This window comes from Muscardinus avellanarius (genome assembly GCF_963383645.1).
Source record: "Muscardinus avellanarius genome assembly, chromosome: 9".
NCBI classification, from domain to species: Eukaryota; Metazoa; Chordata; class Mammalia; order Rodentia; family Gliridae; genus Muscardinus; species Muscardinus avellanarius.
The window spans coordinates 54,567,167-54,593,006 of NC_137795.1; the positions used below are offsets into that span (position 1 = coordinate 54,567,167).

Sequence of the window (25,840 nt, forward strand, 5' to 3'; positions counted from 1 at the left end):
TCTGCCCCTTTCATTCCTCTGCCTATAATATGAAAAATGCCAGGGTCACTCCTAGATTTCCTTCATGGTTTTCCTTCTCCTTGAGGTCTTCTTTGATGACCCCTTTTAAAAATACAAAGCCACATTGCTACCTACTACATTTACTTTCCTAATTTTTTATAATTTAATATGTGATACTTATAAATGGCTTGGCTATTTTATACATTAGCTACTAGCATGTAAGGCCCAAACTATTCATTGAAGTTCCAACAGTGTCACAATAGAGATTACTTTCTACAGTATGTACAAAGCTTTTCTTTTCTTCAAGAATGAATGGATTAGTCAGGCATGGTGGCACAAGCTTGTAATCCTATTACTTGGGAGGCTGAGATAGGAGGATTGCAGGATCATGGCCTAATGAGGCCCTTTACAACTTAGTGAGACCCTGTTTCAAAAATAGAATAAAAAAATAGGGCTGGGGGTGTAGCTCAGAGGTAGAGAGGTAGAGTGCCCCTGGGTTCAATCTTCAGTACTGCCAAAAAAAAAAAAAAAGAGAGAGAGAAGAAATCTCAACTGATTAATAATGTGAAAAAGCTGACAAATGCTATGCTCCATATATCACATATACTCCTATTCCAGTTCTGGGGTCCCATAAGGACCCTGTATAGAATAGAGGAGTCCTGAGACTTCTGTGTTATGAGTTGTGATCTATGTCACTGTACTTCTTTTGTCTCATATAGTCTCACATTAAAATTCTAGTTCTTGGAGCCGGGTGTGGTGGCGCACGCTTGTAATCCCCGCGCTTGGGAGGCGGAGACAGGAGGATCGCGCAGGTTCGAAGCCAGCCGCGCAGGCGTAAGAGACCCTGTCTCAAAAATATAAAATAGGTCTGGGAGTGTAGCCCAGAGATAGAAGGGCTTCCAGGAACCCCCAGTACCACCAAAAAAAAAAAAAAAATTCTAGTTCTTGAACCTCTACAGATTATTGCTGCTCACACACTACCTCACCTCCCACCTCACATCTCTTCAATGGGTGACATGTAATAGTCTCTTAGGTTTAATGACAAAGACCCAGTAAATTTCTGTGACTTGTCCAGGGTATACTAGGTGCTGATGAAAAGAATGGCCCACACATTGAGTCATTGAACTCCTTTTGCTATGATTCTGTTAACTGAGAAGATACGTTTCCAGTGACTAACAGACCAAGAAATTTATATGGACAGACAACCATTGCATATATGTATATAGATTTTAATAAAAATGTCAAGTTTACTGATATGGTTGATAACAAAAAAAATCATATGATTAAAAATCATAGACTCCTTTATGGTATATTGGTTCAAGAAATTCAAAAATTTAACTACAGAAACAATTGTTTATCAAAAAGAATTATCACTTGCACACACACATTTTCCTTAAACATAGCTCTCCTCTAACAAATATCCAAATAAATGAATAAAAGACAGAAATATATTTCTTTGTCCTAGTAATAGAGCTAATCATTAACATCCTATTGTGATGCATGTAATATTATAATCTAAAAATATTACAACCTACCAGTCTAGGTACCAAATATTTTACATTTTTCTTCCCAAAAGATGTTTCCTAAATATTTATTAGAAAATCTCTGTAGCTTTTATGATGTTGAGGTATGTTCCTTTTATTCCAATTCTTTCCAGTGCTTTTATCATAAATGGATGTTGGATTTTATCAAAGGTTTTTCAGCATCTATTGAAATGATCATGTGATTTTTGTCTTTGGTTCTGTTTATATAATGAAGTACATGGATTGATTTTCTTATGTTGAAACAGCCTTGCATCCTTGGTATGAACCCTACTTGGACATGATGTATGATTTTCTTAATGTGGTTTTGAATGTGTGTTGCTAGTAATTTGTTTAGAAGTTTTGTGTCCAAGTTCATCAAAGATATAGGCCTGTAGTTTTCCTTCCTTGAACTGTTTTGTTTTGGGTATTAATGTGATTAGGGTTCATAGAATGTATTTGGGAGAGTCCCATTTCTATTTTGCGAAATAGACTGAGGAGATTTGGGATTAGCTCTTCTATAAAGGTTATAAAATTCACTTGGGAAGCCATCTGTCCTGGGCTTTTCGTTGATGGTAAGCCCTTTATTGATGTTTAAATCTCTTTGATTGCTATTGGTTGGTTTAAATTTTCTATGTTTATCTAGAAAGTTGTCAATTTCCTCCAGATTTTCCATTGTGTTGGAGTATAGTTTTTCCAAGAAATTTCTGATAATCTTCTTGATTTCTGCACTGCCAGTTGTGATATCTCCTTTTTCATCTCATCTTTAAAATTTGGGTTGCTTCTCTCATTCTTTTTAGTAAAATTGGCTAGTGGTTTATGTATCTTGTTAATTTTTTTTTGAGGAACTAGCTTTTGGTTTTGTTGATTTTCTGTATTTTTTTTTATTCTCTACTTCAATTATTTCCACTCTGATTTTTAGAATTTCCTGTCTTCTACTGACTTTGGGGTTAGATTTTTCCTGTTTTTCAAGGGCTTTGAGGTGTGTCATTAAGTTATTTACTTGATTTTCTGCTTTTCTTATGTGAGCACCCAGTGCTATAAATTTTCCTCTTAATACTGTCTTAAATAAGCCAAAATCATATTTAATGGGGAAAAATTTCAAGAATTCCTCCCCCAAACAGGAACAGGACAAGGATGCCCATTATCACCACTTCTCTTCAATATAGTACTTCAATATAGTACTTAACACTCTAGTGAGAACAATGAAGCAAGAAAAGGGAATCAAAGGAGTATAAATAGGAAAAGAACTCAAACTTTTACTATTTGCAGATGAAATGATACTATACCTAGAAGATCCAACAAACTCAACCAAAAGACTTATAGAACTGATCAACAAATTCAGCAAAGTGTCTGGATACAAAATCAATCTTAAAAAAAAAATCAGAAGCTGTTCTGTACACCAACCATAAATCCACTGAAAAAGAAATTCAGAAAACACTTCCACACAGGATTTCCCACAAAAAATTAAATACTTAGGAATAAACTTAACAAGGAGGTAAAAGATCTCTACAAAGAAAATTATAAAACATTGAAAAAAGAAATCGAAAATGATCTTAGAAGATGGAAAAATCTTCCATGTTCATGGATAGGTAGAATAAATATCATCAAAATGGCCATACTTCCAAAAGTGATCTACAGATTCAATGCCATACCCATTAAGTTACCAAGATCATTCCTCACAGACATAGAAAAATCAGTCCTTAAATTTATTTGGAACAACAAAAAACCAATACTAGCTAAAGTAGTTCTCAGTAACAAAAACCATGCAGAAGGAATCATAATACCTGACCTTAAACTATACTACAAAGCCATCGTAATAAAAACAGCATGGTATTGGCACAAAAATAGATACATAGACCAATGGAGCAGAACAGAAGACTCAGAAACAAATCCACACACTTACAGCCAATTGATTTTTGACAAAGGGGCCAAAAACATGCACTGGAAGAAAGATAGCCTGTTCAGCAAACGGTGTTGGCAAAACTGGTTAACTATATGCAGAAAAAAAATAAATCCCACTTTCTCACCCTGTACAAGAGTCAATTAAAGATGAATAAAATTAGACCAGAGACCTTGAGGCTCCATGAAGAGGGCATAGGTCCAACACTGCAACACATAGGCACAGATAAAAACTCAACAAGACCTCAAAGGCACAACAAACTAAAAGACGAATCAATACGTGGGATTGCATGAAACTGAAGAGCTTCTGTTCAGCAAAGGAAACTGTCAAGAACCTCAATCAAGAGCCAACAGAATGGGAGAAGATTTTTGCCACCTACTCCTCAGATAGAAGACTAATATCTAAGCCAGGCATGGTGGCAGACACTTGTAATCCCTGCGCTTGGGAGGTGGAGACAGAAGGATCGCGCAGGTTTGAAGCCAGCCACGCAGGCATAAGAGACCCTGTTTCCTGTTTCAAAAATATAAAATAGGTCTGGAAGTGCAGCCCAGAGGTAGAAGGGCTTCCAGGAACCCCAGTACCACCAAAAAAAAAAAAAAAAAAGAAAGAAAAAAGTGGGCAAGTGAACTAAATAAATACTTCACAAAAGAAGAAATTCAAATGGCCAATAAATGCATGAAAAAATGCTCAACATCACTGGCAGTCAGAGAGATGCAAATCAAAACTACCCTGAGATTTCACCTAACTCCAACTAGAATGGCAATCATTCAAAACACAAACAACAACAAATGCTGGCAAGGATGTGAAGAAGTAGGAACTCTAAACATTGTTGGTGGGATTGCAAATTAGTGCAACCACTTTGGAAAACAGTATGGAGGATCCTCAGAAAAATGGGTCAAATTTACCATTTGACCCAGCAATACCACTTCTGGGTATCTACCCAAAAGAAAGCAAACTAAGCCGGGCATGATGGCACACGCTTGTAATCCCCGCACTTGGGAGGCGGAGACAGGAGGATTGTGCAGATTCGAAGCCAGCTGTGCTGGCTTAAGAGACCCTTTTTCCAAAAATAAAAAACTATCAAATAGGTCTGGGAGTGTAGCCCGGAAGTAGAAGGGCTTCCAGGAACCCCAGTACCACAAAATAAAAAAGCAAACTAAACTACCAAACTAATGCATGCGTATCTATGTTCATAGCTGCACAATTCACCATAGCCAAACTATGGAACCAGCCAAAATGTCTATCAATAGATGAATGGATTAACTGTGGGATATGTACACAATGGAATTTTACTCAGCTATATAAAAAACACAGTTACATCATTTTCAGGGAAATGGATAGAACTGGAGGACATTATGCTAAGTGAAATTAGTCAGTCACAAACAATAAGAAATCAGATGCTTTCCCTAATATGTGAAAGCTAAGGAGTAATGGATAGGAGGAACTCTAGGTGAAAAAGGAGATCCTATACAGGAGAAAATAAGGCAACCTAACTGAGAGGATGGAGGGGGGAAGAAGGAAAAACTCTCTAAAGCACATGATGTACTTAAACATATCGATGTCAACCACTAAGCCAAGCACGGGAAGGAGTAATGGGGAGGAAATGGGGTGGGAATTGGGTAGGGGCTAACTGGGTGATGTGTGCATGTATGTCTACACAAGTTTTTTTTTATACCATTATGATGTATGAATACAATGCACCAATAAAAAGTTTAAAAAAATAAATTTTAAAAATCTTTTAAAAAAAGAAAATCTCTGTAGCAGCATAAAATGTAATCTCAAATCCTATATACCTAACATACCAGCTTTAGGGAATTTTGAGAAATCTCATGCTAATGACCAATCCATACCTGGTAATCCCCCTGGAACAAGAACAAGGAAGCTCACTCATCTGTGTGCTGTGTTTCTTGGTCTCCAACCTTGATCATTGCCATGCCATCTGTAACATATGCCAAAAGAGCATAAGCAGAAATAGAGACTTTTTTGCCTAGGAACATTCTCCCTTAGTTAAACAGGAGTGTGTTCTCTAAAAGTGCTACTGGAATTCACTCTTGTACCATAGACTTCTTCTTGGCAGGGATTTGCAGAGGCCACCTTCTAAAATCATAATCACCACTCCGGAAGTGGCTAACATCACTCTCATTTCTGAACACCAATTCTCAACTATAAATCCATAGTATTTTCTTGCCAGAAACTGTCAGTTCATCTTAAGAAGAGTTAGATGTTTGGGTCAATATCAATAACCTATCCTTGAAACAACAGTACTGAAACAACTAATGATTAAGAATGTGAAAATATACATGAGTTAGAATTCATGCACAAATACAATTCCTCATAGAATAAACTATAAACAAACAAGTTTTTCTAATTTCTATATAGCTAAACTTGCCACAGACCTCTGGCTAAATCCACAAGTAAATAAACAGTGGCTCTTGCTGGTTTTAACTCATTGCTCTCTCATTTTATGTTACCACTGATTCATTAGGGAGGTTCTTGAAGTCAAATTTATATTTTAATACTATAGCCCTACTTTAGCTCCAATCAACTTTTAAACAAAGCACCAAATAAGTTGTCCATTATAACAACATCAATATGAGTTATCTTCAAAAGATTTTTAATAAATTAACTTTCTGTTAGACAAATTATTAGTATATATGAAAAAATGTTTGTTTCATTGGGTAAAATATATTTTTAGTTCTTATGGATTTATTTTTATTTGAAAATTGTGGGAATTTTGAAAGTCTTATATCAGTCGTGTGTGTGTGTGTGTGTGTGTGTGTGTGTGTGTGTGTGTGTGTGTGGTACTGGGGTGGAACCCAGGGGATTTTTCTACCTTTGGGTTATACTACAAGACCTATTTTATACTTTATTTGGAAACAGGGTCTCAGTTACTGAGAGCCTTACTAAGTAGCTGAGGCTGGCTTTGAAACTGTGGGATCCTCCTGTCTCAGCCTCCCAAGTGCTAGGATTACAAGCGTGCACCACCACGCCCCATTTATGAAAGTATTTTTACAACTAAATTTTTAAGACACACAAAACCATCACATAATTAATTTGGAGATCAAATGAAGAAATCCAGTGATAAAATAATGATTAGAACCAACGATATGCATATAAAGAATTAGGTTTATCGATTATATTTCCCAAACAAATTTCTATTTTATTTATATTTGCTATTCTACCTTTTTGAAGACATACTTTCAATATGTTTGTATAAAAGGTACAAATTGTTAATATGTAGAAGAATTGCCATATATTTATTTTTATACCTATTGATTTTTGTAATATTGGGATTGAGCCAAGGAGTGTTCTCCTGCTGAGCTATACTCCTAGTACGGTTTTTTTATTTCGAAATGGTCTCACTAAGTTGTTCACAGCCTTGCTAAATAGCTGAGGCTGGCCTTGAGCCTGCAATCTTCCTGTCTCATCTCACCTTCCCAAATATGGAGATTACAGTTGTATGCCTCTACATGTGGCTTATTTTTAGTTGTTATTAATATCCTACCTTACTTTATTGTATTCAGAATATAGTGACTAAATCTCTAGATAGAGGAGTCTTCTTTGTGAAGACTCAAATAGATATAAATATACATATATATATTTTTTACATTACTCTATAACTTAAATGTAGTTATTAAATCTCAATAGAGATTGTCATGAAAATTGACAAACTGACTTGGAATTTATATGCAATATTAGAGTCAAGAATTATTCCAGGAGGAGGATTTTGAAGAACAACAATATGATGAATCTCTCTAATACATGTCAGGACTTAATATAAAGATATAATTAAAGTGTGGCAGTAGGATAGGGATAGACAAATAGACAAGTATAAAGAACTCAGAAAAGACACATACATGTATAAAATTCAATAAATAATATTTAGTATTGGAGATCAAAGTAATGATACACCATTAAAAAGATGGTGTATATCTATATTGAGGAAAACAAAACTAAAATATAAAATTTCTAACCCATATGGCAGATAAATTAGAAACATCTTAATTCTATGACTATAAAGATATATATAAAACATATGATTTCCCAAATTTTAGAAGAAAATATAGAAAAATAACTTGAAGGCCCTTAGAAGGATAAAAATTTCTTAAATAATATAAAACATTTATAAAACTAAATAGAAAGAAATTTGACTATACTAAAATGTAAATTTCTTAAAGAAAGAAACTAACAAAAGACCACATAACAAAAAGTACTTCCAATGTATATACTCAAGAAATAGTATATACAGAATATATAAAGATTCCCTAAAAATCCATAAAAATATGCAAACAACCCAACTACAGAGAAAGAACAAAGAACAGGAAAATCACAAAAAGAATGTGAAAAACCAAAGAGCTATGAATCCTAAAATATGATCATATTCAATACTATTCCAGGGAAAGTAAATGAAGACAGCAGTAGAATAAATATCATTCTACTTTACAGGTAAAATAGAAAATATAGAAAAAAATAGAGAAAGAGGAACAAGGATGTAAAGAAAGAAGGTTAATTTGCTACTAATAAATATACAAGAGCCTAACACTTTGAAGAACAATTTGAAACATTTACCTACAGTTGAGGATATTACATTTTTTACAAGTTTGATAGTCAGTATATCCCAGAAATTTGACTTGTATTGTAGAAGGAACTCCTACACATATGCACAAAAAACTACTTCAAAAAATTAATTATAGAATTGTTTGAATAGTAAAAAAGTAAATGGCCTAGGTAATCAGAAAATGTTTAAACTATAGGAGAGACACACAGTAAGAGAATTCTACCAGTACTTATATTATTGAATTATTTTCGGTATATAAAATAAATAAAAATGCAACTTCAATTTGGATGAATTTTAAGTTTCATATGACTATATAAAAGGTGATAGCAAAATATGTACAACAAGATGTTATTCATGTAACTTTTTAAAGATTCTTTGTTTTTTTCCTTCTTTTCTTTTCTTTCTTTCTTTCCTTTTTGTTGGTACATTGTAGCCAACATCTTAATGGGGTACAAGGTGGTAGAGGCATATATACAAACATCATTCATTTAGCCTCTCCTTCCAAAAACAAGCAAAATGCATCATTATATGGTTATATATAAATATATATTTATATATATATGTATAAGACTATAAAGAAAAGCAAGAAAAAAATTAAATTACAAAATTAAATTTGGTGGTTTATTCTAAGGCAGTTAATAGGTTTTTGAGAGAAGAGGTAGAAACTCTAATTGATTTACATATACTAATTTCTTTTGAAAATATAAAACAAATATGGACAAATGTTAAAACAATAATACAATATGGTAGATATATAGCTCTTGGCCATATTATCCTGTATAATTTTTCTTCCTCCCTCCCTCTTTCTTTCCTTCTCTCCCTTTTCTCTTTCTCCTTTTCTTTTTTCTTTTCTTTTCTCTTCTTTTCTTTTTTTATTTCTTTGCTGGGAATTTGACCTGGGGTATTCTACCTCAGAGCTAAACTCCCAGATATTTTTACATTTAATTTGAAACAGGGTCTTCTGAGACCTGCTATCTTCCTATCTCACCCGCCCATATACTGGAAAAAGGACGGGAAAATCACAGATAGGATTACTCTTTACTCAATGTTTTTGTTTTTTGAAACATGGGTTCTCTAATTTGCTGAGAGTCTTGCTAAGTTGCTGAGGCTGGCCTTGAACCTGTCTCCTGTCTCAGCCTCTCAAGTATGGAGATCAAAGGTGTGTGCAATTTGTGAATTATTTCTTATTTTAAAGCAGAATCTCACTAAGTTTCTGAGGGCCTCACTAATTGTTGAGGCTGTCCTCAACCCTGTGATTCTCTCATCTCTGACTCCCAAGTACTGGCATTACAGGCATACACCACTGCAAGTATTTGTAATAAAAATTATATGTCACTGTCTAGTTAAATATTAAACCATATACATCAAACCATAAATGCTAACTGGCACAGCCACCTATGAGCGTCCCTCTTCTATTAAGAGAATAAACCAAAAATCTGAGGTATTTAATGAGATGAGGACAGAGCAGGATTCGCTGTGCAAATCTTTTTTTAACGCTTTTATTTTTATTAGTGCATGGTAGTCATATATCTTAATGAGGTACAAGATAGTAGAGGCAATACATGCACACATCACTCATTTAGCCCTTTCCCAATTCCCACCCCATTCCCTCTCCCTCCCTCCTTCTCATGTTTGGCTTAGTGATTGACTCTGATATGTTTGTGAATGTGCATCATGTATATTGGGGAATTTCCTTCATCCTCTCTCCAATCCCCCTCAGTTAGGTTTCCTTATTTGCTCATCTATGGTTTCTCCTTCTTCATCTAGAATTCCTCCTATGACCCATTTTCTCCCTAGCTTCCTCATATTAGGGAGAACATCTGATTTTTTTACTTTCTGTGACTGACTAATCTCACTTAGCATAATGTTCTCCTTGTAAGGCACTTTTCCTAATTGAGGAAGGAAATTTGGTTAGAGAAAATCATGACCACTTTAATTTTTTTATTTTTATTTACTTTTTTCAAATTAAAAAAATTTATTGGTGCATTGTAGTCATACATCTTAATGGGATAAAAGACTAGTGGAGACACACATGCACACATCACCCAATTAGTCCTTACGCAACCCCCATCCCATTCCCTCCTCATCCTTCCTTCCCAAACTTGGCTTAGTGATTGACTTTGATATGTTTAACTACATCCTGTGCTTTAGAGAGCCACTTTTAATGCACTGGTAAACAACAATCCCTGACTTTTTGTAGTCACTGTGTCATGAGAAATTCAGCCACTGAGTTGTTTCAGTAAAAATTTACAAGATCAAGAACAAAACATATGAACCATTTAAATGCAGATAAATCAGAAATATGTTTGTCAGACTGCAAACAATTCTACACAGTGCTTATTATTTTATTTTGGGGATTGAGCCCAAAGGCATTCTAGCTCTGATCTACATCCTCAAATCAACCCTTTTTATTTTGAAAAGGGGTCTCACGAAGTTACCACACCCTGGCCTCAAACTGTGATCCTCCCGTCTTTGTCTCCCAAGTATTGAGATTCCAGGTATGTGCCACCATGCTTGTCTAGTACTTGCTATCTTAAATTGAGATTTTACCTTCAAATTTAAAACTTCTCTGTTTTGTGCCTTTCTTCCTTTCTCAACCACAGAGCAAATACAGTGTTTTGTATCTTCTGACCTAGAGAAGAACAAGCAGGCAGGGAAACATCTCCTCACACTCAATACGAGAAGACCACATTGCATTTTCCAGATTGGAGGGTGTTTTCCTGTCAGTTATAAACCCCATACCTACCATACTTCAGAGATCTGAATTTAAATTCAAAGGAAAGAAACAACAAAAATGATAGATAAAACTACAGTAAATTATGCAAATATATGAGCCGTTAAGCTCAAAGATGTGGGAATGCATGTCCAAAGGAAATAGTTTTCATTTTGTATATGTTTTCTGTAAATATAATTGAAAGATAGATGAAAAATTATTGATGATGTCATAAATGTATGCTTCTTTACAATATTAGAATATAATTTACATGTATCACTTTATTTGCTTCACATAATCCTGTGAGGCATCACATTTCAGTTAGAATTTTGTAACTGAAAATATTTTTTTATCATATTTATTCACCTATTGCTCGAATCCTTATACTTTATTAGGAACCATAATGGACACTGAGTACGCAGAAAAATAAATCACAACATTATATGACATAATGAATGTTTGCAGAAAATGGTAGGGGACAGAGAAAATAACTGAATGTGGCTTTATCAGGTTAAAATAAATGAATTCTGTGACTGTTTTGTGATATTGACATTTGTATTATGGGTGTCCCAAATTTGGAAAATGTTGTGATATTTAATCTGAGAAGAATATATAGAGAATTGTTTTTAAAGAATAAACATTATATCAGTTAAAAAATTCTAAAATTATAATAATATTAAGATTACACCAAGTAAAATAACCTAGAGAAAAGAAAGTTTATAACAGTAGAGACATCTAATTTTTTGAGCCCATTAGTTAAGATGATAATATTGATATTGTAATATAAAAAGTTTTGATGCCTATTTAAAATGAAAACGACAAGTTGTAAATAAACAAAGTCCATATATTCCAGTATACTTTTATTTTTTATTCTTTGTTTTGTTCTATATAAGACAGGGTCTTGCGAGGTTGTTGAGGCTGATTTTGTCATGTTTCAGGCTCCAAAATACTGAGATTATATGTGTGCTCAACTTCTAGTCAATTCTTGTGCAATAAAAAGGAATAATAACAGCATTCTCTCTTTGATGCTTGTTCAAGAATATTGGCAAAATGTCCTTAGAGAATATATTTTAAAATTTTGGAAGATTAATTTCCCCTGAGAACCTGATTTCTTAATTTCTTGAAGAAAATCGTTATAGATTGATGCAAAACTAAAGGCTCAATCAGAAAATTTTTATTAATGACAGAGAGCAGCTTTTTATGTTAAGAGATGGCACACAGGTAATATCAGATTCATTTTAGAGTCATATATAATTATTTTGCAATAACAATTATTGTTAATTTTCAGCATTGTGAAACACAACATTCTCCTCCATAATTAAACAGGATAGACTACCTTGTTCCAAAGCCTTTTCATAAATGATTGAATTAATATATTTTTCAAACTTATAACCAGAACAGTAACTAAAAAAAAACTACTGGAGGTTCTTTTGTCATTTATGAATAAGCAGGTACATTAATAAAAAAGCTGGCTCATGTGTTTCAGCAAACCTACATAATTAGTCAGTCTGATTTAAATGAATAAATCCTGAGGGCAAAAAGCTAGAGGAAATTTGGAGATACTCTTGCTTTTCCCAGAGTCAAAGTCTGGCCTCTGAGTTCCCTGAAAGTTAAAGCATCAGACTCTGATAAGTCTGAAAGTTTTGATAGGGGAGATGAAAAAAAATCAGAAAAAGCAGCAGACCCAGTTAAAGTTTTCTGAACAATAACTTTGTAGTGTCGAGTAGAATAAGTACATCCTAAGAATTCTATAGCCAACCAAATTGTCACTCATGTTTTAAATAATCTATAAGACAGTATTGAATCTATAAGGGCTCAGTGAATATATTTTTGTATTCAGAAATACAGAAAGCAAAGATATACTTGGAAGAGATCATTAATTCTTAAGTTTATCTAGAATTCATTATACAAATCGAGAAACTCAATCATATAAACAAACACATTTTCTACATTACTTATTTACCTCTCTATATACTTGTATATGCAATTTTTTTCCTTAAGAAGAAATTATGGAATATTAATCACCTTTCTTGCTTTAATCTTTTTTTTTTCAGTACTGCGTATGGAACTCATGGGTATTCTACCTCTGAGCTACACACCCAACCCTATTTCTACTTTTTAATATGAAACAGGGTCTCACTGAGTTGCAAAGGGCCTAAGTATTAGCTGAGGCTGTCCGTGAACCATGTTTCTCCTGTCTCAACCTCCCAAATGCTGAGATTACAAGTGTGTGCCACCACTCCCAGCTTTCTTGCTTTAGTTTTTAAAAATTGCTGACCATGAAATGCATATTTAATAATTAAAAGCAAACAAAATCTCTGGTGACAATTTGTATTATTATAGTGATGTTTCACATAAAGCACAGAAATCAGGATTGTATTGCAAACAATCTAGCTTTGAAATTTTGTATTATCTATGAGAGTTTGAGACTAAAGGCTCTAAGCTCTCAGGATGTCAAGTATAAACTACATACATAACCACAGAAACAGACATATACACACACACCCAAAAATGCTGGTCTAAACAAAGTAAATGCTTGTGGATTCCAGGGTTACTGGTATTCTTCTATATAGGTAATCTTTGGAAATAAAAGGAATGAACCTTTATTATTATAGCCTGGTGACAAAGAATATAGGCATATAACTTTATAGGTAGAAAAAAGGGTATGATTTATCATATGGTAAAATGATTCCATAAAAATTATTATTTAAAAAGTATTTAAATATAAACAGTCAAGACAACATAATAGATTTGAGATACCATCATGTGATTTATTAAGAATCTATCATTTAGGAGCAAACAAAGCAAAGCTGGACATCATCATAAATTAGGGTGTGTATTACACAAAAACTGAAGTCCAACCAGAGGATCTGTGCTCACGGAAAAGCCTGAATTGGCACCATGGCAAAACTTTAAATATATAAAATAACCAATAAAAATAAAATCTTCTACCATATGCACAGTTTTCCACAATTTGCCACTTAAATAAATTTGATAAATTACAAAACTATTAGCTCCAAAATAAGGAGGAATTTAGTGATAGTTTTAGAGTTTGAAAAAAATAATATAGGTAATCTTAAGTTTACTTCACTTCTCTCTGTTGAATGAGATTGTATTGTGTCTATTCCTTAATTAAGCCTCTGAACTTTAAAAGGCCACATAGGATACCAAGTGCATAGTCTCACTTCATCACAGTATACATCATTGACGTTCTCTTTAAAATTATTTTAATTTGTAGCATTGGTCATTTTCATGGTGGCATGTTAATCCAAAGAAGGCTATAAAATTTTGTCTATAAATTATTCAGGGATTTTTGACAAATGCTATGTCAAACAGTTACTAGCAGAACTTTCCTTTTAAAATTAAAATTGAATATTCAGTATCCTTCTGGAGTACACTATGTAAAAGTGATCCTATCACTCCAATCTTTAAAAAGAGGTCTCAAGTAATGCATCCTCCTAGTCTGCAACACTAAAAGAGCCATGAAAGAGTCACAGGTACAGAATATTAATACAGACCCAATGTTTCACTCATAATTGTTATTTCTTAATTATACAGTATTTTTCTTTCATTAGCTTTTTGGCTAATTCTAACTTTCTCTATTTTATGAATGCCATTGAATATTTTTAATAATATACTTCCAATTACCAGACATATACTGGGTAAACTAGCATTCTGAAGATAAGCAAGTTTAAGAAGATAACTATGAATCACTTTTAGCATAATTAAAAGCTTTAAGCAGTAACTAACACAATTTAAACTATGAAATGACAAAGATTTTCTCAAAATAAGTATTTTATTTAGAATAAAATAAAAGCTTATATCCACTTTATTATAAACCATATTCATTATAAACAATATCACTGGAAACTCAAAAGCTATGTATGTACATATATGTATACGTATATGTGTATATTAGACAATGTGGAATATGTGAAAGAACATATTATCTGATTGAAAAATAAAACTTATCATTATATATTTTGAGAATCCAGCTGTAATATTTTACTGAGCAAAAAATGGTTAAATACATATTTTTTTGTCCTTTAGCTATATCTGTAAAGTTCATTATTTAAAATTCTTATTAGGTAATGAGTTGAACAGCATCTAAACGTAGATCATACCTAGAATAGGGGTTGGAAAACTTTTTCTGTAAAAGGACAGAGAGTAAACATTTTAGGTATTTCAGACAACAGAGTCTCACGAACACAGTTCTGCTATTGTGGCAGAAAAGCACCCAGGTTCCTTATGTAAATTAGTAATCATGTTAGTGTCCCAAAAGACCTTATTTACTAAAACAACCAGTAGATGGATAAGCTTGTGGGCTATCTAGTTCGCTGCCTTGACTTTAGCTTTTACTGGATCTTCTTTTGAATGTTTGTAGCTCTGATTTCAAATAATTTTTCTTTGTATTTATGAAACATTATTACAGATTACTAAAGATTTTTTTAAATAAAATTGCTCAAGTCAGAAAAAATCTTGTCTCATTAGCGCATTGTAAATAGTGTATTGACTCATTAGTGCTTTGTAAATAATATATTCCTGTAGCTAATCAACTGCCAAAATGACAATGCAATTGAAAATAAAATAAACATATTTATGAACATTTTTAATAATATATATACCAAAATTTCATGGTTAATTGTAAGGATAAAGGCTTACCTATGCAGTAATAAAACAGAAAATTTTCATGTTAAATTAAAACATATTTGATACCATTCATTTTACTTTATTTTGAAAGTTTTCATTCTTACCTTCCACAAGTTTCCCTGTTTGTTCTGCACCTCCCCCAGGAAGAATCTTGGCAATATAGGCTCCAATTTCTCCACCATGACCAGGGATTTCTTTACCACCCACAATTCTAATTCCTAATCCATTACCTGTATTGAAAAATAAGCAAATTATTAGTGATGATTCAAGAGGGGATAACAGTTGTAGGGTGCACAAAAAGTGGATCTGGTTTTTAAGGTAATTAAAACATTAATACTGGAACTGGATTTCAGTAAGAAAATTCTATTATTTTGATTTCAATAATAGCTGATATGAAATAAGGTTTTCTAAGATTTTAGTATAATCTACTGTGACTGAATTGACATTAATAAGTAGTTCCTTTAATTCATCTACATTCAGTCATATACTAAGGCATTGCTAGGTTTCAATCAGTTATAGCATAAGAATTTTATAAAAGGATATTCCCAATGTAAGAAACTCCAGAGTACATAATTCACCTATGAAACTAGAAAGTATCTTACTAAATTGATCCGATAGAATGTAAACATGCAAATGAATACAAATGACAGTATGAAGAATGGTTATTATAACCTAGGAATTATTACTCACTTGTCAACCTTAACTCATTAACTAATATTGTTTATGGCACAATAAAATTGCTCTTTATTGATGGGAATTTATTAAAATATTCTTTACTCCACATAACAGATTTATCTAAGATTACCCACATAAGAAGATGATAGAGAATAATTATTATAAAAAATATGAGATATATATGAACTCCTGGTATATTAAGTTTCAATTTTTTCTAAATCAGCTAAAAACTGGAGAGTGCATATATCACTAGATATATTTTAGTTACAAATGTCCAGGCTTTTAAACATAAAAGTACAAAAAAGCAGAACTCGCCGTCTTTAGGGAAAGCATTATTAACTACTTTAAACTGAAATTCATTCCATTCAGTGGTTGAAATACTATTTTCAAATTCTTTCAGATTCTATTAAAATCTCCCAAATTTAAAAGCTATCACTACTTCAAATCCTGTTCTTTTTCTACTTTTTAAAAACTACTATAGCCAGCATCTATACATTTCAAGCATTTAACAACCAGTACAACTGAAGTATAGAAGCTGTCTGGCACTTTTAAAATGAGGATATACTTTGATAAGACAATTCTTCCCAAGGAAGGAAAGAAATTCCATATCAATTCCCTCCCTCCCTCCCTCTTACTTTTCTCTCTTCATGTCTGTCTTTCTGGTATTCTCCTCCCCACTCATTTCCTACTCCATCCTTCTGTCTGCTTCTTGACAAGGATAAATGTTATGAAGACTTAGTTTCAAAATATAAAATACAAACAAAACAATTTAACTATATGCTTCTAAATAGCAGTTGTATAGGGTTCATAGCTAAACAAAATTCTAGTTCTCCCTAGCCCCACATGTGGAAATTTTCTGCTACATATGTCCTTGTCCAGCTTTAATTTTCTTAGTAGAAAATTTTTTATAATTAAATTTTACATAACAATATAAATGCAATATTCTATAAAATGACTTAATCTTCAATTAAGTCTCCGTAAACACAATTAAGTATGTAGATATTAGATTTTTTTTCTTTTTTTTTTGGTGGTACTGGGATTCCTGGAAACCCTTCTACCTCGGTACTACACTCCCAGACCTATTTTTTACTTCTTTATTTGGAAACAGTGTCTCTTAAGCCAGTGCAGCTGGTTTCGAACCTGCGAGATCCTCCTGTCTCTGCCTCCCAAGCACGGGATTACAAGCCTGTGCCACCAGGCCCGACCAGATATTAGATTTTAAGGAATGACAGGGACTGATTATTTTTTTTTTCCCTCTGCAGTACTGGGAATGAAACCCAGGGGCATTCTACCTCTGCTACAGCCCTTGCCCTATCTTTTATTCTTTAATTAACGTGTGCCCCCACTGCCGGCTCACCAGGACTGTTCTATAGCAAGACTAAGTAGCTGGCTGTAAATAAAAGGAAGCAATGAGCCAGGCATGGTGGTGCAGGCTTGTAATCCCAGCCATTTGGGAGGCTGAGACAGGAGGATTGTGGTTCGCAGTTCGCAGACAGCCTCAGGTACTTAGTGAGGCCATCTGCAATTTAGTGAGACCCTGTTTCAAAATAAAGAAAAAAAAAAATAGGTCAGGGGTGTAGCTCAGAGGTCAAATGTCCCTGGGTTCCATCCTCAGACCCGCAAAAAAGAAAAAAAGTATGTAATGAAACTATCAACTAATTATGATGTGAGACTATAATGAACCAATATATTAAAAAAGAAATCTTATTAGCTAGTCTTTAAGTGATTTAGCATAATTTTAAATTTTAGAAATAATAACAATTTTCAATTTACTGGCTATAATAAGAGAATATCACATGAAATTTATCTTTAAAAAGAAAACCATGTTTTATTCAGAGTTTAAATTATTTCCCCTCTATGGTTGAAACATGAAAATTCTGTAATTCATTGTTAAAGATTTCATAAAACCTCACTTAGATATTGAATCTTTCCTTCTTTCTTTCCTTTTTCTTTTTCTTTTTCTTTTTCTTTTTTTGTGTGTGGTCCTGGGAATGGGACCCAGGGGTCTCTAACTCTGGGCTATCCCCCTGACCTATTTTATTTTTATTTGGAAATAGGGTCTCACTAAGTTGCTGAGAGCCTCACTAGATAGTTGAGGCTGGCTTTGAACTTGTGAGATCCTCCTGTCTCAGCCTCCCAAGTACTGGGATTACAAGCCTGCGCCACCACGCCCAGCTGGATACTGAATTTCTAATGTAGAAATACCATGTTGATTTTAAGACTTGGTCAGTCTAAGAACTCAAAAAGTAATTCACAAGATTCTTTTTTGTGTGTGTATGTATAGAGATATATTTAAGACCATATCTCATACTAAGATTTTTCTATATGATACAATTTAACAAAATGCAGTGCATACTTTTATTGGTACATTATAGTCTCACATCATAAAGCAATTCATAGTGATGGTGACAAAGTACTTGGTGGGCCACAGCAACCTCCTCTCTCCATTCTCCCCCTTCCCCATACAGAATATTGAGATTCTCACATGTGTACACAGTATTAATGGAAATGATTCCTTCATTGATTCTCCTTTTCCCCCTCCCTCTTACCCTAGACCACCTTCCTGGCTCCACTGAAGTATCTTGATTACTCCCTAGCTTCCACATATGAGAGAAAACGTATGATTCTTAATTTTCTATGACTGGCTAAATTCACTTAACAATGTTCTCCAGGCCCATCATTTTTCTGAAAATAACATAAATTTGCTCTCTTTATTGCTGAGTAGAATTCTATTATGTGTATATCCTATAATTTAGGAATCCATTCATTTGTGGGTAGACACCTAGGTTGGTTCTATAACTTAGCTATTCTGAATTGTGCTATGAACATGGATATGCATATAATACTGTAGTTTTATGACTTCATTCCCTTTGGAAAGATACCCAGGAGTAGTATAGCTGGATCATATGTTAGATCCATTCACAATTTTCTGAAGAATATCCACACTGGTCTCCCTGGTTGTTAATGATGTTGAACATTTCTTCATGTATTTATTGGCCATTCGTATCCCTCATTTTGTAAAATATCAATTTAGTTCAATTGCCCAATTCTTGACTGTATTATTTCATTTTTTAACATTCAGTCTTTTAAGTTCTTTGTTTTTCTAAATATTTGTGCTTGATCAGAAGGATAACTGGCAAAAATCTCCCATTCTGTAGGCTCTCTCTTTAGAATCTTGATGGTTACCTTTAATGAGCAGAAACTTTGTTTTAATATTATATTATTTATTAATTCTTGTTTTAATTTCCTGACCTTTAGGGGATTGAAAAAGTTTCTATCAGTGCCTATATGTTAAAGTGTTAGACTTATGCCCTCCTTAGTAACTTGAAAGTCTCTGGTCTTCCTTTTATTTACAGCCAGCTACTGTCTTACTGTAGAATCAGTCCTGGTGAGCTGGGCATGGGGGCACACGTTTGTAATCCCAGTACTTGGAGGCTTAAAATAGATCAAAGACCTAGAATTTAGACCAGAGGTCTTTGATCCATTTTAAGTTGACTCTTATGCAGGGTAAAAGGCAGGATTTAATTCCATTTTTCTACAAATGAATAACCAGTATCTCTACACCATCTGTCAAAAGGTTCTCTTCTCCAATATATGTGTTTGGTAACTTTGTTGAAAATCAATTGGCTATAAGTGTGTGGATTTGTTGGTATATCATATCTTCTATTCCATTATTCTATATATCTGTTTTTGTCAATACTATGCTATTTTCATTATTATAGCTCTATAGTATAATTTGATGTCAGGAATTATGATGTTCCCTGCATGGTTCATATTGCTGATAACTGATTTGGTTATTCTGGGTCACTTGTTTTTCCACATAAAATATAGAACTGATTTTTCTAGGTCTGTGAAGAATGACATTGTTATTTTATAGGTTTTAACTCTAGTTCACTTTTGGTAGAATGGCCATTTTGGTAAATGTATTCTGTCAAGCCCTTACATATTGCTTTTATGCTTAAAATTAGAATATAAATGTAGCATGTGAAAAATAATTTTAGCATCATATAATATAGAGCACTTTATACAGGTTTAGCTAAAAGATTAGTTGTGAAACTTCAAAATCATTAACCAGAATAAGGAATTAGTTTACAATTTGTTTATAAGTTCATTCTGAAGATGACAACAACTTCAAGAGTTAAGTTGTTAGATCATTAGAGCCATTTGATTTTTAATGAATGAACATATTCTAGAAACCTGTGGAAAAAGATCACTGATAGGAAATTAGACCTATATTCTCCTTGAAAAAGTGGCACAGATAATTAGTACATAAAGCTTCACATAGTAAATTTAAGTAATCAAACACTTCTTAAATATACATTTGAGGCTTCAATGACTATTGTAAAATGTAAAAATATATAATCATAATAATACTATGAAAACATTGGTATTCTAGAGTAGTATCACAATGAGTGTTTTTATTTTATCACTAAAATATGAAAGTATTATGAGGTTTTAATTAAAGCACTAAGTTAGGAAATAAAGTGTTTGCTTTAATACTATTATGTGTTCAGTATAAGCATCAAGGAGTATAAAAAATTTTACTAGTAAACATATCTTATGCATAGTGGCTTTTCATAAATTATATTTGTTATTCATAATAGTTATGTAAAGAAAAATATTGTATAGTTTAGTCTCTTTAGTTGGTCAAAAGTGAAAATGAGTTATACAAATATTAATGCTGATAAAGTATCAAGGAAAATGAAAAAGTCCTCAGAGAATAGTTTAGTTAAACCTATTTACTATAGTTTAAGTGTTAATTATACTAATACAACTTTATGTTATTTTTATTCTTTTTTACCTACTAATCTCTACTATAATCAATGTAAAAATTTATGAAAGTAACCAAATTATATTAAAAGTCTATTGTAATTTCCCTCTTGCCTACTATGAAATACTTAAATTTATCATCAACAAAACAATTACAGAGGAAAACAGCACAAACTCTCCAACATATGGGCACTGGTATAGACTTTCTCAGTAAGACCTCCCAAAGGTCAGGAAATAAAACCAAGAATCAATAACTGGGATGCCATCAAATTAAATATTCTGTGCAGCAAAGGAAAAAAGAGTACTATTGCCAAATTTGTAAATATATTCACTTATGCAATAAAATACTATTGTTTTTCATTATATCTTACATTACTTGCAAAATCAGACCATACCTAAGTCTGAAAGATTTGCCTGATGATTTTGTAAAAAAATAATTAAAATAAATTAAAATAAATTTAATTTAATTCAATTTTGAGGTCTAAAACAAAATAACTAATAAAATTGTATGACCTTAATAGAAAATACGGTCAATTTTTAGATGTGGCCTTAATACTGAATTATACTGAATTAATCTACTGGCACTGAGGAGTAGACTTGTATATTACTCTCAGTGATGGTAGGCAGGACTAGGAATGGGGTTATTTATGATGTACATTTAACAAAATTATTTATTTATTTATAAAAATATTTAACAAAATTATTTAACAAAATTATATTTTATTATATAACCTTATAGTTTAAATTTAAAGTTGTGTGTGTAAATATATATATATATATATATATATATATATATATATATAATATTATGGCAGACATACTTTGTCATAATCTACAGTAAACCATTCATTGTATAATCCTCTTTCTTAGACTGCAACTAGAATTTGTGACTTGCTTCTACTCAATGGGATCTAACAAATGTGATTAAAGTCACTATCATGATCACTGTGCATTATAAAAGACTCCATTTTAGCTGACTAGCAGGAGAGATTATCCTGATTAGAAGGGAAGAGGCTTATAGGTTCAAGGACAGATTTAGCAACCTAGATTTAGCAACCTAGTGAAACTTTGTCTCAAAACAAAATAAAACAAACAAATGAACAAACAAACAAAAATGGCTGGTCATTTAACTCCTAGGTAGAATGCCCCTGGGTTCAATCCTTAGTACAACAACAACAGTAACAAAATAAAAAAGAAGAAAGAACAAACGCTGGGCATGGTGGCACATGGTTGTAATCCCTGTGCTTAGGAGGTGGAGACAGGAGGATCCTGCAGGTTCGAAACTAGCTGCGCTGGCTTAAGAGACCCTGTTCCAAATATAAAATAGGTCTGGGTGTTACAGATTGGGAAAGTGTTCTAATACTGGTACTTGGGAGTGTAGCCCAGAAGTAGAAGGGCTTCCAGGGACCCCAGTACCACCAAAAGAAGAAGGAGGAGGAGGAGGAGGAGGAGGAGGAGGAGGAGGAGGAGGAGGAGGAGGAGGAGGAGGAGGAGGGGGAGGAGGAGGAGGAGGAGGAGGAGGAGGGGGAGGAGGAGGAGGAGGAGGAGGGGGAGGAGGAGGAGGAGGAGGAGGAGGAGGAGGAGGAGGAGGAGGAGGAGGAAAGAAAACAAAAAAGAAAAGGAAAGAAAAGAATGAGCTGCCACGTGTGAGAAGACCTGAGAAGGCCACATGGAAATGAAATGAGGAAGGCTTTCTCCTACTAAGTGGCCTGCTGCTAACAGCCAGCAAGAGAAAGAGAATCTCAGCTCTACAACTACAAGGAACTGAATTCTACCTACAATCACAGGAGCTTAGAAGAGAATACCAGGAATAATGCAGCTTGGCTAATGTACAAACTGCAGCCTCAGGAGATCAAGACCAGGATAAAAAGTTGAGCCATGCCTAGATTTACTGAACCCAGAGACATTCTACCTCTGAGCTATATCCACAGCTCTATTTTCTATTTTGTATTTTGAAACAGTCTTACTAAGTTGCTGAAGGGCGCCCTAATTTGCTAAGGCTGTCCTTGAACTTGTGACCTACCTGTCTCAGCTTCACAAGTACTGGGATTACAGGCATGCACTACTACCCCAAGCTCATGTCTACTCATATCTAGAATATTGACCAAGAAAACTATATAATACTAAATACATGTTGTTTTAAGCTTTTGTTGTTTTGCAGTGAGTTTGCTGTGTATGCAATATATGTAAACATTACATGGCTAGCAAAACATGCACAATATTTAGGCTTTTAGTAGAGTCAACAATGACCAAGAGTGATAAGAGTACAGGAGTGAAAGCGTAGATAGCTCATGGAAGGTGGGGTGGGTGCGGTGGGGGGAGTCTTTAGTACTTCATAACAATGAGAAAGGGTTCTGTTGTCTCAGTTCTGCAATATTGGGATTCTGGTATGGGTAGCAACCGTATGACATGTAAGGCACACTAAATACATGCTTGAATGAATAATGACTGACTGAATGAATGAATGCTAAAACAGATTTTTCTCTAACTGAGGCTACTATATGAGTGATAATACTATTAAAATGTGTGTACATTGTGTTCTAGTCTTATAAATGCCTTTGAAATTATGTTACTTTAATAGATATTAATATAAAATAAACATATCAGAAAAGCACCTATTTTATACATAAATATGGGAGGCTTGGGAGGTTAATGCTAAATAACTGGGAAGCTGGAGAGAAGCTTGTACTTTTCCTCCACATGAGTGACCTAGCCGTGTATCTCTGATGAATGCCAGTCCACTGGTTTGTAGTCATTAAGAATTAGTGTGACAGTAGCAAACTCCAGACTCTCCTTTCCCCTTTTATTATAGGAAAGAAGGTGATGGTGGGGTGCCATCAGATAATTAAAAGGAGAAACTAACGAGCTGTCAATAAAAAGTATTAGCACTAGCATCTGTCAGTCAAGAATAAAGAGAGAAAATATTTCTGGCTCTGGCAGCTCACAAGTTATACTGCACAATTTAATCTGTAGTTACAGCTGATTACATTGGAAAGATTATATTTTTGTCAGTATAATTTTTATTTTCTATTGCTGCATATATTTTATGCCATGCTTATAGCTTTACCAAATATTATCAAGATGGAATTATATATTATTGTATTAGCTTTTAGCATTGTATAATATAAAATAAAGAGGTAATATGGCTCATATTTAGATATCTTGGTATACAATATAATGAACAATGTACATACAGGCCTGGTAACAATAATTATTATAGGAACCATTATTTGGGGGAAGAATTGAGAACTGATTCATAAAAAAGATTCTAAATTAACTGAGTCATTTTAGAAATATAAATAATATACAGCTGTCCAGATTATTTTAATACTACAGCTAGAACAGTTCTCATCAAAATCAACTTACTACTGGTAAAGTATATATTCAAAATAGTTCAACAGTTTCTACTATCCAACTTAATTATAAGACTTTTTTACTGAAAATATTTGGTATAATTATTTTTGGTTCTTTTCATTACTCTATTGAAAATTACTACTACTGGCTAGGGTAGATAAGAAATCAGCGACTTAGTGTTTTATAAGTGGGCTAAAATTATGCCCTTAAAATTATGCCTTGAATAAGCATAACTTTATTTTTGTAATTTTCTATTACATCAGACTCGGTGATTTCTTAATTGTCAAAATTCTCACTCTGACAATGTGAAAATATATGACTGAACAGATGAGTTTGAGTTTTATTCTATCTTGTGATAATATTTTTATTTTATTGACTATTGATTTTGATTTCACTATTTTACCTTGAATACATGTATTATTATAGCATCATTTTTACTTCATATTCAATTCTAATGTGCCAATATTCTTTAATGTTTCTTCAGTCTTCTCAGTATCATTTTCATGGATGGACGAAGTCACATCTCTAGACTTTCTTCTGTGTCAGACACAAATTTGTAGGTTTTCTGCAATATCATTTTTCCTATATCTAAAATATTCTGCGGTAGATCCTATTCACTTATTTTCAAGATAAAGCTGATGAAACTAAAGAAGATTACAGACTTGCAATAGGTTGTTCAGCATACAAAAAACGCTAATGTTAGAACTCATTTTTCTTAACTGCTATCTTATATCCTTGTTCTTTTTATATTCCTTTTATTGCAGAGGATTGATATAAATCTTTATTTCTTTAACTGAATACTTTCCTTACATCAGTTGATATATATGCCTTTATGTTTACACCCTTGTGTTTCACATTAATATTACCATATATCCTATCATATAGGCTAAGTATCTTCAAAGTCTTCACCTTCATATAATTAACCATTTCTTTAAATTCATTTTATTAAGATTGCACAGAAAATTATGCTACCTATAGATGTCAATTCCTAAAATGTCATTTCCTTAGCATAAACACAATATACAAGTAATATCTGTCCTGACAGATGTCAAGAAGTGTGGTAATATTTCTGTGGAAGTAGCTCAGATGATAATAAACTTCTTTTGTTACCAATGAAATGAATCCAAGGTTTAAAGAAGATTCAGGAAAGAATTATGATTTTTGAATAAAAAATATTTAACCTGAGTCTTATTTTATTTCTTTATCTTTGTATTCAATTTATTCAAGTAAGTATAATTGCCAAAATATGGAACTAGCCAAGATGTCCATCAACAGATGAATGGATTACAAAACTGTGGGATATGCACACGATGGAATTTTACTCAGCCATAAAGAAGAACAAAATTATGTCATTTGCAGGGAAATGGATGGAACTGGAAAATATTATTCTAAGTGAGGCCAGTCAGTCACAAAAAGTAAAAAATTGGATGCTCTCCCTAATAGCAAAAGCTAGGGAGAATGCAAGGTCATAGGAGAAACTCTAGATGAAGAAGGAAAACTATGATAGATGAGTAATTAAGACAACCTAAGTGAGGGAAATGGGAGGGGGAACGAGGGAAATTCCCTAAGGTACATGATGTACATTCATAAATATATCAAAGTCAATCACTAAACCAAACACGAGGAGGGGAGAGGGAATGGGGTGGAAATTGGGAAAGGGCTAAATAAGTGATGTGTGCATGTATGCCTCTACCATT

At 33.2% G+C, this 25,840-nt stretch overlaps 1 protein-coding gene across 2 annotated transcripts in view; it reads right to left on the reverse strand.

Annotated features, from left to right (window-relative positions):
* The window catches only part of PCLO (piccolo presynaptic cytomatrix protein), a gene marked incomplete at both ends in the record, with an annotated part of 389,946 nt that overhangs the window by 108,391 nt on the left and 255,715 nt on the right, over nucleotides 1-25,840 (reverse strand). For both annotated transcript variants that reach the window (XM_080701058.1, XM_080701057.1), the window contains one exon: nucleotides 15,449-15,574. In XM_080701058.1, coding sequence (XP_080557184.1) covers nucleotides 15,449-15,574 — 126 coding nt within the window. The remainder of the gene's footprint in view (nucleotides 1-15,448; nucleotides 15,575-25,840) is intronic.